Source organism: Chrysochloris asiatica, unplaced genomic scaffold (assembly GCF_000296735.1).
Source record: "Chrysochloris asiatica unplaced genomic scaffold, ChrAsi1.0 scaffold00695, whole genome shotgun sequence".
Classification (NCBI taxonomy): domain Eukaryota; kingdom Metazoa; phylum Chordata; class Mammalia; order Afrosoricida; family Chrysochloridae; genus Chrysochloris; species Chrysochloris asiatica.
The window spans coordinates 20,960-35,041 of record NW_006409213.1 but is presented as its reverse complement, the minus strand read 5'-3'; the positions used below and the strand labels follow the sequence as shown (position 1 = coordinate 35,041).

The 14,082-nt window shown below is 42.6% G+C and overlaps 1 protein-coding gene across 1 annotated transcript in view; it reads left to right on the top strand.

Annotated features, from left to right (window-relative positions):
- GPLD1 (glycosylphosphatidylinositol specific phospholipase D1) overlaps positions 1 to 11,697 on the top strand; it is a 61,767-nt gene extending 50,070 nt beyond the window's left edge. Inside the window, exons 16-25 of the mRNA XM_006877946.1 lie at positions 145 to 219; positions 318 to 474; positions 1,834 to 1,975; positions 2,655 to 2,760; positions 2,839 to 2,932; positions 6,013 to 6,189; positions 6,976 to 7,136; positions 8,801 to 8,827; positions 8,963 to 9,013; positions 11,617 to 11,697. Of these exons, the coding sequence (XP_006878008.1) occupies positions 145 to 219; positions 318 to 474; positions 1,834 to 1,975; positions 2,655 to 2,760; positions 2,839 to 2,932; positions 6,013 to 6,189; positions 6,976 to 7,136; positions 8,801 to 8,827; positions 8,963 to 9,013; positions 11,617 to 11,697 (1,071 nt within the window). The remainder of the gene's footprint in view (positions 1 to 144; positions 220 to 317; positions 475 to 1,833; positions 1,976 to 2,654; positions 2,761 to 2,838; positions 2,933 to 6,012; positions 6,190 to 6,975; positions 7,137 to 8,800; positions 8,828 to 8,962; positions 9,014 to 11,616) is intronic.
- The last annotated feature ends 2,385 nt before the right edge of the window (positions 11,698 to 14,082 follow it).

Sequence of the window (14,082 nt, the reverse complement as noted above, 5' to 3'; positions counted from 1 at the left end):
GTTATTCTCAGCCACTGAGCTCCTGACCACAGGTGTCCCTGATGGTGACTGATGTCAGAGTCAGACCTCCTCACCTTGCTGTTCTTGAGGTTCTCGGGTCGCCACCTGACCCTTATGATCACTCTGTCGTTTGTCCTTGTGTAGGGAGCAGTGTACATCTACTTTGGTTCACAACAAGGAAGGATGTCTTCTCCCCCTAACATCACCATCTCTTGCCAGGTAGGTTTACCTCCTTAGCCAGGCGCAGAAACTAGGGTTCTCTATCTCCTTGCCTTCAGCGCTGAGTAAAAAAAGTGGTGTCCTGGTTTCCTCCTAAGGACACCTACTGTAACCTGGGCTGGACACTCCTGGTCACGGATGTGAATGGAGACAGCGAACCTGATCTGGTGATTGGGTCTCCCTTCGCACCAGGTGGAGGGAAACAGAAGGGAATTGTGGCTGCGTTTCATTCTGGCCCCAGCCAGAACCACAGAGGTAACGCTTGTCGGGGGTGATGGGAAGAGACTGCACTGTGTCTCTGCATCTGTGATCACTTCTGTTACATACGATTTATGTCCTTCTTCCTCCTTCCTTATCATTCCACACTCTTATAGATGGCCTAGCAAGTGACATTAATACAGTCACTACAAAAACAAAACAAAACAAAAACAGTCAAACTCTTACTCTGATACAGTCTTTAAATCTTAAACCAAAACTATTCCCTGAAGTCTCCTTAAAACCAGACAACCGTGTAGCTTAACTACTAAAAAAAATGTCTTCCTTGAACATTGTGCTCTTTTAAGATCTCATTACATGGGACCAAAATGACAACAGCAGCTTAAATATTAGATAACAAACAGGGGGCCATGAGTTGATGTTAAAGGGTCAGGAACAACTCAGAAAAGGGTGGGAATGATAACACAACTCAGAGACTGTAATCAATGTCACTGCACTGTGCATATAACAACGATTGACTTGGTGTCTTTTCTGCTGTGTCTATCCTCATCCTGATACGGTGTTGCGGGATAATGCGCTTAACTGCATAGTCAGTTTGAACCACAGGCAGCAGTTCATACTTGCCAGTTGCTCCTCAGAAACCCACTATAAAATGCTGTGAGTCAGAAATGGTTTGGTGACACTTCGCAACATATTCTCAACAACAACAACAAAATAATATATATATATTTTAAGAAATAAGCCTTAAAACATATATATAAGTTAGCTATAAGTTCCTTGCTCAGCCAATAAAAAACACTTCATCTTTAAAAAAGAAAAAAAAGTAATCTAGTTCCCAGATCTAAATTTAAAGGGTACCAGGATTATTATCATAATTTCCTCATTTAAGAATACATAGTTTAGGGAGGTTTAGGACCAAAGAGTTGTCAGTAGGCCTCTAAAATGCCCACAGAAAGGATTCTTTTTTGATATTCTGTGGCCTCCACACAGGAGAAATGAGCTCTAAAAGTGTATTTCTTAAATAAAGTGTGAGATCTATTCTTGATGTTGGAGTTCCTGGAAACAGCACGGGGGCATTTAAAAGTTCTGGTAAGAACTCAGGAGAAAGAACCTCAGTTTCTCATCAGCCTACACATGGGCCTACTCTTTCCACTCCATTTGTCCTCCCAAGTATTGGGCTGTTAACCACAGAGTCAGCAGTTCAAAACCACCAGCTGTTCTTCAGGAGAAAGACGGGACTGCCTGCTCCCATGAAGATGAACAGTCTTGGAAACTTGGAGCGGTTCTACTCTGTCCTATAGGGAAGGTCACTCTGGGTCAGAACTGACTTGATGGCAGGAGGCTTTCTTTTTGTTTTTGTTGTTTGGTAAAGTAAAATGGACTCATTGTCTTGTTTAGAAAAGCTAAGTGTGGAGGCGGCTAACTGGTTGATGAGAGGTGAGGAAGACTTTGCCTGGTTTGGATACTCCCTCCATAGTGTCAGCGTGAACAACAGGACTTTGCTATTGGTTGGGAGTCCGACCTGGAAGAATACCAGCAGGTGAGCACTGGTGTTGGAGCCTAGGAACATCCTCCTTTGGAAACCCATTCAGTGTGACGTTTAGAGAAAGAGGCTAAGAAAGTCTTTGCCTTTAGGGAAAATCTTAGGCTCTGGCAAGGTTGCAAATTCTCCTTAGAAGTTTAAAAATTAGGTAGACAGATCTCTCTATATTTGGTATATGGGGACAGTGGGGGTTAAATGGTAGAATTCTTCCCTGCACTGCAGACGTGCAAAGCCACCACCCACCTGTCATGAGACTTGTCTGCTGCTCTGATGTGGAATAGGTTTCAGCAGAGCTTCCAGACTCAGATGGTAGAGGAGGAGTGGCAACCTTCAGCTGAAAAGTCAGCCAATGAAAAACCCTATGGATCAGGACAACCCAATCTGCAACCAATCAGGGGATGGCACAGGACTGGAGAGCTTTTCATTCCATTGGGCATGGGGTGATAGCTAACAATAATAATACTAACAGCATATTTGTTGTCATTTGAGAGGCAGAATGGTGGGCGTGTTATCTGGAGAATGCACACACCCATCCATCCTAGGAGAAGCTGATGGGTGTGGATGGGGATGAGGTGCATTCTCTTCCTCTGGACCGGTCCAGGCCTGCTTGTCTCTGAACTCCTGGCCGGCCCCTACACCTGTGCCAGGAGGCTGAGCCCTGTGTGCTTTGTTCCAGTCTAAGCCATTTATTCCACAACAATAATGAGAAACAAAACCTCGGAAGGGTGTATGGCTTCTTCCCGCCAGATTCTCAAAGCTGGTTCACAATTTCCGGAGACAAGGTACGGCAGCCCCTCGCCAGGAGTGGGGACCCGACAGAGCTGTCTTAGCACTACAGTATTGATTATTGCATTTCACAGGTGATGGGGAAACTGGGTACTTCTCTATCCAGTGGTCATGTGGTGTTGAACGGCCTCCTGACACAAGTGCTGCTGGTGGGGGCTCCGACTCACGGTAGGTCGCTCCCAGTGGCACTGCTTTCTTGTTGTTCAGTCCTGTCTACCATGGGCGAGCTGGCTTTCCATGTCTGGCTATCACTCTGGATCCAGACTCATGGAGGAGGCACTATCTGGAACACTGGCATTCTCCATGACGGGGCAAGGAGGAAGTGTGGCCAAGCATGTACTGGATCGAACATTTCTAGACAGAAATGACCATGTCTGCTCATATGTCATTGCCCAGAGCACATGGCAATGCCAAATTCCACTGTTTCCTTTTAGTCATGTGGTTCCTTGATCACATCAAATAGGGTGAAAGTTACGGGGTTTTTTCTTAATTTTTTAAAATGTGTACTATAATCTACTGTTTAATTTGCATCCCAAAGGCAGTGAGCTATTTGGAAATGGTAGACACTTTTAATGTTTCTGAACCCTTCCCCTTTAAAATCTAAGAATTTTTAAAAATTATTATTATTTGATGAAATGATTCTAAATTATATAGTATATTCCTCTGCTTTTACAGACTAGTGGATATTAGAATTTTGGGAGTGATAATCACATTTCTTCCCCTCCCTGGTGCCTTTCAAATCATTGAAAAGTAGAACCATGAATCATCCAGATAAATATCAAAATATGTGCTCTAAAAAACCACATCTAGCAGGACTGGAGAACATCGGTTAGAGGAGAAGTTGGTTCTGACCCATAGCAACCCTGTATAGGGTTTCTGTGGAGCAACTAGTGAATTTGAACTGCTGACCTTTTAGTTCAAACCAACCTTGCAGCCTAGTGCTTATTCTATAGCACCGTACCAGGTTGAGCTTAATTAGTAAAGAAATGTCTGCCTTAAGCATTGTCCTTTTTAAAAGAATTATTCATATGGGCTCAAATTGACAAGAGAAACTCCAAAGTTTGGATGCTCAGTTAGCAGGCAGTGAGTTTATGTTAATTAGTGGTGGTGGAGTAATTTGATTGGCCGCACAACTTGAAGAATGTAATCGGTGTCACTGAATAACTGCACATGTACAAACTGTTGAATTGGCATATGTTCTGCTGTGTAGATTTTTATCAAAAATATTAAATTACAAAAGAACAATCCAGTGGAACACAATTCTGCTTTAATACTCATGAAGTCACTATGAATGGGAACCAACCCCATGGCAATTGGTTACTGGTCTGTAGAACCAAGCTAAGTAGAGTGGATTGTTGTTGTGGTTATATGCCGTGGAGTCAGTTCCGACTCATAGCCATCCTGTACAGGGTTTCCGAGTCTGTAAATCTTTACGGGAGCAGAAAGCCTCATCTTTCTCCTGCGGAACAGCTGGTAGTTTCAAACTGCTGACTTTGCGGTTCACAGCTCGATTCGTAACCACTACGCTACCAGAGCTCCTTTAAGTATAGTGGGTAGAAGGACTAAAATCTATTGCTTATGGAATTGATAGCCTGATACAAGAGATGTGCAAGTCAACAGAAAATTCTGCTGCCCTGCCATCAGTGCTAGGTTAGCACAAGGTACAGTATGTTATATGAACATGTAGCGGGAGCACTGTCTTAGTATCTAGTGCTCTTATTACCTCACAGTCTAGGGTGCTCCAAGTCTGAATTGAGGGCCCATGCTCTAGAGGAAGGCTTTGTCTCTCTGTTGGCTCTTGAGGAAGGTCCTTATTCTTTGGCTCCTATATCTTCATGTGGCATGGCTACTATCTGCTCCCTTCTCTGCTTGCTCCTCCATCCTAATAGGCTCTTATTACAACTCTAAAGTGATTGACTTAAAATCACACTCTACACTGCTACTGTCTCTGTTGTTGTTGTTGTTATATGCTGTGGAGTCAGTTCCGACCCATAGTGACCCTGTACAGGGTTTCCAAGGCTATAAATCTTTACGGGAGCAGAAGGCCTCATCTTTCTCCCACGGAGCAGCTGGTAGTTTCAAACTGCTGACCTTAAGGTTCACAGCCCGATTCGTAACCACTACACCGTGTCGCTGTGAGTCAGAACCGACTCCATGGCACATAACCACCACCACCACACTACTGAAAACCCATTCCCAAATGGAATTCTACCCACAGGCATAGGATTAGGATCCACAGTACATATTTTGGAGGTACACAGTTCAATTCACAACAGGCCTGCTGTAGATCAGGGAGGTTAGAAAAGACTGCAGAGGGGGTGACCCCCAAGCCAAGTTCTCAGGACTGAGCTGGCAGAGAGCTGGACACAGAGGAGAGTGTGAGGTGTGGGGAAAGGCAGTCTGTTGCATCTTCAAGGTCAGAGGTCTAGATTTAAGAATATGATGGCCTGTGGTTTAAATTCACACTGAGTAAAGTATGGATGAAAAGGGGGAAGTAGCCTGGAACGATGCTGCAGTCACAGAGAGGACTTAGATTAAGTAGGGACTTGTCAGAAGCTTGTACTTCACCCAGGTTTTCTAAGTCAGGAGAGACACATAGCAGGTTTATGATGTAAAAGGAAAAAGATGGAAAATGTACAGCGGGGGTATAAATGGAAGGAGGTGTGGTGCTGAGTGTTAATGAGCTGGACTGGAAGGTCGGTTTGAACTGCAAGGTTGGTGGTTCAAGCTCACCAGCTGCTCCTAGGAAACCCTATACAGAGTTGCTATGAGTTGGAACCAACTCAACGGCAGTTAACAACAACAAGCTGTATGATGAGATATTGTTGAGTTTATTCAACTTTTGAATCTTGGTACACAAGCTAGGTGTGTCTTCCTAACAACCAAGAGATGAGACCAACACAAAACTGGAGGCACAGCAGGATAAGCATTGTGCTGCTAACCACAAGTTCAGTGGTTCAAACCCACCATCCTCTTCCTGGGAGAAAGATGCTCCTGTAAAGATGTACACACTCAGAAACCCTAATGAGCAGTTTCACTTTTCCTATAGGGACACTATGAGTTGGAATTGACAATGAGTTGGTGGTAGGTCAGTGGAAACATGACCATTTTGTATGGTGCTGAGTGATTTGCATCCCTGCGGTATTCAAGGAGAAGCAGTAATACAATTCCACCTGATGCGTTACTTATTACTTTTATTCATGTGATGCCAACAGGTATTTCTGATCTATTACTTTGGTTCCTTTCAGATGATGTGTCTAAAATGGCATTCCTGACCATGACCTTGCCCCAGGGCGGATCCACCCGGATGTATGCTATAACACAGGATACACAGCCGGCTCTGCTCAGCACCTTCAGTGGGGACCGCCGCTTCTCTCGATTTGGTGGAGTTCTGCACCTGAGTGACCTGGATAATGATGGCATAGGTAGGAAAGGAACAGCGTCCTTAGCCAAGTAGAATTGAGCCTGCTAACAGCAAGGTCAGCAGTTCGAATCTACCAGTCATTCTGATGAAGAAAGATGAGGCAGCTTTGGATATTTATAGCCAAAGATTTACAGGGTCGCTGTGAGTCAGAACTAACAGACTTCAGTCAAGCTTCCTGACTAAGACCCACTAGGAAGAAAGGCCTGTGATGTACTTCTGGAAACCAACCGATGAAAGCTCCATTCACAGAAGAACACTGTTTGATGTGGAAGCTGGATTCTGAAGATGGCGCAGGACCAGTGTACATTTTGTTCTCTGACATTCCATCATGGGGGTCCCTCTTAGTCAGAGCCAACATGACAGCAACAGTCATAATGGTGACTGCTGTGACTCTGTAAGATAAGTACTAGACCACAAAGTCGGTTTGAACCACAAGGTCAGCAGTTCAAACCCACCAGCCACTCCTTGGAAAACCTATACAGGTTCACTCTGAGTTGGAAGTGACTCGACAGCACTTAACAATAACAACAATAGTTATAATAGCTTCTACACTCAGGAAAACTTTGAGTCTCCCATGTCACTTGCTATAGATGAATGATGAAATAGGACAGAAAATTTTTGCCTCTGTCAGGGTGAAATTAGTGTAGACTTTTTAAAGGACACATTCGTATTATTTATGGGCTGTTGGTTTGGCACCCAGTAGTGGAACAATGGAGCAGATGACAGGAAGGGATTACTACATAGTTTGTATATATCCAGTACTTCCTTGGTCTCTGATTGTTTTCAGATGAAATCATCATAGCAGCCCCATTGAGGATAGCAGATGTAACCTCTGGACTGATGGGGGGTGAAGACGGCCGTGCGTATGTATACAATGGCAAACACATCACCCTTGGCGACATGACAGGCAAATGCAAGTCATGGTTCACTCCATGTCCTGAAGAAAAGGTAAGGTGTTGTCCTACAAAATTCTACACCCTATGGGAAAGGACCACTACATGCTGATTCCTTGTTAAGTCATGCCCACAGTAAAACTCTTACACTTTTACTTGAACTCGGGGGTCCTGGGGTCAGGACATGATCACTATAGCACTTGTTTCATAGGCCCAAGTCAACCCATTGGCTGCTCCTCGGAAACCCTATACAAGGTTGCTAAGCGTCGGAACTGAGTCGCTGGCACTTAACAACATTGTGCTCTTGAGAAGCCCTGGTGGCACAGTGGTTAAGTGCTTGGCTGCTAATCAAACCATTGGTGGCCTGTTGATAAACTCCTATAAAGAGTACGGCTTAGGAAACCCTCTGGGGCAGTTGTACTTTGTCTTAGAGGGTTACTATGAGTGAGAACTAACTCAAGGGCCCACACTAACCTTGCACATTTACACTGTGCCTAACAGTGTGCCAGCTGCTTTATGTACATTCAATCTATACATCAAAGCTAAGAAGTTGGTACTATGCCCACTTACAGATAGAGAGTAAAGATCAGAGAGGTGGTTTGTTCAAGGGCACACAGGTAAGAAACTGCAGAATAAAAGATTTTAACAAAGATTTTATTCTAAAGCAGATTCTTAACCACTACAGTATGTGTGTGTATGGTTTTATTAGCAATTGTGACCACATTTTCATGATTTTGTTTGCAACTTAATAAACTGTTGTTGCTTTTTTAAAACTTAGTAGCAGATCAAGAATATTTTTCTATGCTATCCTAAATTCTTATCCAATGTAATGCTGACTGCCAAGTGTTTTATCTAGACAAGCCTTGGTTTAACTATTGTATAAAGAGCCCGGTGGTACTGTAGGGTAATAAGCAAGGTTCAAACCCACCAGCTGCTCTGAGAGAGAAGGAGGAAGTGTCCTGCTCCTATAAAGATGTATAACCTCAGAAAACGGATACAGGACTGCTGTGAGTTGGAATTGACTTGATGGCAGTGGGTTTGGTTTTGATACATATTTTCAGTGACTGTTATTCGTCACTTCGGAGTCCTGGTGTGCTGCTGTAAGACAAGCACTCTACCGCAGGGTCAGTTTGAACTGCAAGGTTGGTGGTTCAAATCACCAGCCGCTCCTCAGAAACCCTATACATGGTCAATATGAGTCAGAACTGTACTCGACGACATTTAACCACAACAAAATTATTAGTCACTTAGGTTATTTACAATTTTCATGATTCTAAATAACGATATTTACATGTTAACACTTTAAGAAACAAAGAGTCCTGGTAGAGCCGTGTGTTAAGTGTTGGGCTGCTAACCACAAAGTTTGTGGATCAAACCCACGAGCCACTCCATGGGAGAAAGATGAAACTGTCTGCTTCTGTAAAGATTTAGTCTTGGAAATCCTAAGGAGCAAGTTTACTCTGTCCTCTAGAGTCACTATGAGTTGGAATTGACTCAGTGGCAGTGAGTTCTTTTTATAAACATCAGCTTGTTTTTCTGAGCTAATTCCTAGAAGTGCCATTTTGGAGTGAAAAGGCATGCATTTTTTAAAATTATGTGGGAAATATAGAAAAATAATCATTCTCACTAATGTAAGAGTATATATAATTAAAGATTTAAAAAATAACTCATAAACACTAATAACATTAATAGTCTCCCCCCATTTTTTTTTTCTTTCAGGCCCAATATGTATTGGTTTCTCAAGAAGTAAGTACTTCTTGAAGGTTTCAAAAATGAGAAGTTTTAAAACATGCCTTTTCAAACCCTTGCCGTTTACAACTACTGTGACAAACTCTTATGGTAACTTCTCCAAAGGTCACTAACAGACACTGTATTTCACAGGCAAACTCGAGGTTTGGCAGCTCTATGATCACTGTGAGGTCAAAGGAAAAGGTAAGCACAGGGGCGGCACTTTGATGTTTATATTTGTTCTAAGGCTGGGATTTGGTGAGAATTTATTCTGTTTATATTTTGATAGTATTTTTATTGGGAGACTAGAAGCACACACAGTAAAATTGACCTAATACCATCATTTTTTTTCTTTTTTAATGAAAACCCCCTCCCTTCCCCTCCAATTTCGTCCTTTATAGAAGGGATTAGCAAATTACTACGGTCCACAGGCCAAATCCAGCCTTTTTATACAACCCACGAACTAAAAGACGGTGATTGCATTTAACTTGTTGAGATCCAGAAGGCTGCCTCCTAACACATGCCATTTATATGTCATTCACATTTCACTGCCTATAAAGTTTTATTAAGGAGCTCTGGTAGCATAGTGGTTACGAATCGGGCTGTGAACCGCAAGGTCAGCAGTTTGAAACTGCCAGCTGTTCCGCGGGAGAAAGATGAGGCTTTCTGCTCCCATAAAGATTTACAGACTCGGAAACCCTGTACAGGGTCGCTATGAGTCGGAACTGACTCTACAGTACTTAACAATAACACCGAAGTTTGATTGGAACATAGCCTCACTATTTTTACTCATAGTGTAATGGCAGCATCAGAAACAGTCTGTCACACTAAACCTAAAATACTACCTTCTGACTCTTCACAGAAAAAGTGTGCAATCCTTACCTTATCCAATAACCATTGTTAATATTTTGGTGTGCTTTATTTCAGACTTTTCTTTCAAAACTTTTATATGACTACAAATACACAAACATACAGATGAAATTTATTTCCACTTGTCATTATTTCATTTTAGTGGATTATATTATGTACATATAAAGTTACCTCCTGAGTCGTTTAAATGGCTGCACAGTATTTTATTATCTGGATGCAACATTCTTATTTTATTAGTTCACATCCTCATAGACATTTAAGTTACCTCCAATTTTCCTTTTCTTTAACTGTTACAATGCTTCAGTGAAATGTCTTACATCTACATCTTTATATAATTGTGCAAATACCCTGGAGATATTTCTAGAAGTAGAAATGATAGATCAAAGGTTACACACATTTGAAATTTAATATTTTTTTTAAAAAGGGTTTTATTTTAAAATATGCCTGTAAGTCACTAATGATATAAAGTGAACCATAAAGCATTCATTCATTTTATGATTTTGTATAAAGCTGTGCTAGTCTATGAGAGATATAAAGAAACAGAGGATAAAGACCCTGCTCTTGAGAGAAGCTAAGATTTTTGCATTTGGGAAGTTCAATAAAATGCCTATTGGTACAGCCTGAAGAGTAAGCATTCACTGTGGTCTGAAGGACTGGGAAGCGGCCATACATTTAGAATATGAAACGAGGTCTGTAGGCATGCAGTGGAGGTTCAGTGGTAAAATCCTTGCCTTCCTTGAGGAAGACCTAGCTAGGTTTGATTCCCAGCTAACGTACTCCAAATACAGCTACTTGTCAGTGGAGGTTTGCATGTTACCACGTCAGGTTTCAGCAGAGCTTCCAGACTAAGAGAAGGAAGGCAGGCCTCGAGAGCTGATCCTGAAAACCTCACCACAAATCCAATCGTATGCACAGGGTCCAAGACTAAGAGGCTAACTCAATGGCAGCTAAAACTAACCAGGTCTATGTTGTTGTTAAGTGTCTTCGAGTCGGTTCTGACCCATAGTGATCCTGTATAGGGTTTCTGAGGAGTAGCTGGTGAGCCTGAACCGCCGACCTTGCAGTTCCAGCAGCTTTGCAGTCTGGAGCAATAACCTACAGCGCCACACGAGGACTCCAACCAGGTCTATGAGACTTGGTAAATGCTAAGGGAGAGCCCTGAGCACAGTGGTTAAGCGCTTACAGCACTTCTAACCCACCAGCTGTTGGACAGGAAAGGGATGTGGCAGTCTGCTTCTGTAACAGGTTTTCTTTCAGTTTTTCATGGGGCACTTCGAATCTGCCCTGTAGCATCCCACAAGTCGGGGTTGACTTGACGGCAGCAGGTAATGATTTTGGTTTTAGAAGTGTTAAGAATTGTGGTGACATTGCCCTCTAGTGGCCAGCATTTCAAGTGGCCTTTGCTTTAATCTAAACATTCCAGTCAGTTTGATGATCCACACTTCATTTGCCAGTTTTGGTCCAGAATAACTTTTGGTAGTTTTCAAAAATCAAATCCAAACTCAATGTCTGAAGATGTACTGCCATTGCAATGTTGAAAACTTGTAGCAGGTTTTGAAGGTAATTCTGAAACACAGTTCCTAAAATGTTTCAAGTATCTGGAGCAATATGAGGTGGTGTTAAGCACTATTGAGAAAACCAAGTTGTGAAAGTCATTATTCCAGATATATTGTCCACATTGCACCACAAGTGAAATCCTGGACTAAGCATGTAGCGATTGTACATTTCCTTTAATGCTTTATGTGGATTGTTAATTCCTTAGCTGTGGTTTTTAGAACATAGGGATCTGAGAAAGTGGTATTTCAGCAAGAAGGCATTTAAGTGCAAGCCATGAGGGTCTATTCCATATCTTCATCTTTCATGTCCAGTGCATACCATGATGCTGATAGTTGGGATGTATGAATAATTCATTTTGTCTGTGTTGTGTCTCCTAACAGAACCAAGTTGTCATTGTTGCTGGAAGGAGTTCTTTGGGAGCTCGACTTTCTGGGGCGCTTCACATCTATAACCTTGGCTAAGATGAAAGCCTGCTCTATCTTTCTACCATCCCTCCCTCTCCATGCTGAGTCCTGTCCAGGGAGAGTTCTGGTGGATGCCCGATAGAGCGATGGTAGATCTGATCAGAGGTGGGGCTCCTGACCAGAGTGGAGACACAGCACTACAACCAGGGCGTCTGGAGATCTTAGACAATCACACGATGGCACCAGAAGTATGTGAAATAGGACTGGTGATTCAGGTCCCCTTGCAAAACTTATAGCCTTTGCATTGAAACCTTTCTTCTTTCTCCCCTAACTAGTTTGTCTTTGCTCAGGCCTGTTGGGCAACCTATTTTCTCTTCCACTCAAATACCTATCATGTCCTTTCAATGCTTAAGAAGACTTCTCTTGTGTTCTCTTAGGAAAAAGGCTTTACACAGTTCCTCCTAAAGACACCTTCCTGTAACTGGTGATCTGTCCCAAAGTGTAGCAGAAATCATAGTATCCAGAGATAACATTGGGGAAGCAGGAGACACAGTACAATGAGAATGGACAGCAATGGTAAATCTTAGAACTCCAAAACTATTTGTGAATGATTGTCCTTAATGAAGGCTGTATCAATATTTTAGAGTGAAGGATAAATACAAATACTAAAACTCGATCACCTGTTTTCAAATGCCTTTGCAGAGATGACTGTTCTAACAGCGTATCAACCCAGAGCCTAGTGATGTCCTACCTAAGTCATACTAAGAAGGGCCTTTGTTAGTTACTTTGTTATTGTGTGCCATTTAGTAAGTTCTGACTCATAGTGACCCTGTATAGTGTTTCTGAGAGTCGCTGGTGGGTTTGAACAGCCGACTTTGTGGTTAGCAGTCCAGTGCTGACCCTCCAGCACCACACCTTAGGTTGCCACCAGTTGTGCCAACAGGGAAATTAGAGAAGGGAGCACCGCCTGGCTGAGCTGAAGACGACTCACTAGGGAAGGGCCCAGGAGAAATGAAGCAGGCCTTGACCTCACTGCTCCCTGGGCTGCTTCAGAAGGTGAACTTCATTTCCAGCCCTGCAAGTGTGACACACATGTAAGGAAAAGGCAGGCTTCACGTTCATCAGTACTTCAGCCAGGAACACAGCCAGAGTTTTACACTATCAGCAGACACAGGAACAGTGAAATGGAAAAACACATTAACTGGTTGATTATTTTGTATCTATTGGGGAAAGCACTTCTTTTTTTCTGATACTGGTGGTGGTGTGCTGTGGAGTCGGTTCCGACTTACCGTGACCTTGTACAGGGTTTCCAAGGCTGTAAGTCTTTACGGAAGCAGAAAGCCTCATCTTTCTCTCACAGAACAACTGGTAGTTTCGAACTGCTGACCCTGAGGTTAGCAGCCCAATTCGTAACCACTATGCTACCAGAGCTCCCTACTAGTGAACTGATATAAAAGCAGGAGAAAATTATGACAAGAGCCCTCTCAGCTTCTCTCGAGGCAGAACTGGTGGAAGGGACGGGAAGGAAAATCTAGATGAAGGGCAGAAGTCATAAGTCAAGGAAAAGCTACTCAGGTGAAAACTGTGAGCCTACAGTGGGAATACAGATGAAAATCACCTAAATGGGCACCTACTTTCCTAGCACCTTTGAATCCCTCAGGGGATGATCTCACCCCGTTATAGCACAAAAAGGACATAAAACACCACTTGGTTATGTTTGTGTAGCAATTACTGGCAGTTCAACCTATTTGAAGAATTATTTTTAATTAAAAGGAAGTATCTTTTTAGGGGACCTGAAATTACTTAACTGTATTCACTTAAGAGTTGCTACGTCTGAGTGTAGAACAAACTGATGACGCTGGCACTGCATTTGAATAAAGGCATTTCCCTCGGATATTGGATCCTTCCATCTGAAAGATGCATACTTCTGTACTGTGTTTGTCATTTTACTTCACCAAGCAATGTTGTTTAAGTGCCGTCCAGTCAGTTCTGACTCATAGTGGTCCTGTATAAGGTTTCTGAGGAGCAGCTGGAGAGTTTGACCCACCAATGAACTGCTGACCTTGCGATTTAAATGACCGTGTGGTCCAGCGCTTTATCCCACAGCTCCACACCAGGAGATAGGGGCTGCATTTAAACAGGACCATTACTGGTCCAACTCCAATGGCTTTATGTTTCTCAATGCCTATACATTATTAGATAGCAAGAACCAGGTGGAGAAGGTTAAATAAAACCTACAGAACTGAAAACATTTTCAAGTTTATAGGATTGTAAACATAGCAGCCCCACAAAGTGTTATAAATCTGTATTCCTACTTTTGAAGGTCAAATACATGGCAAACACAAGAAACCTGGCATGCAGAAAAGGTCAACTTGAAAGTCTATTATACCAATAAGTGGATTGCATTTTCTCCTGAAGTATGAACTTTAGCTCTAATAACTG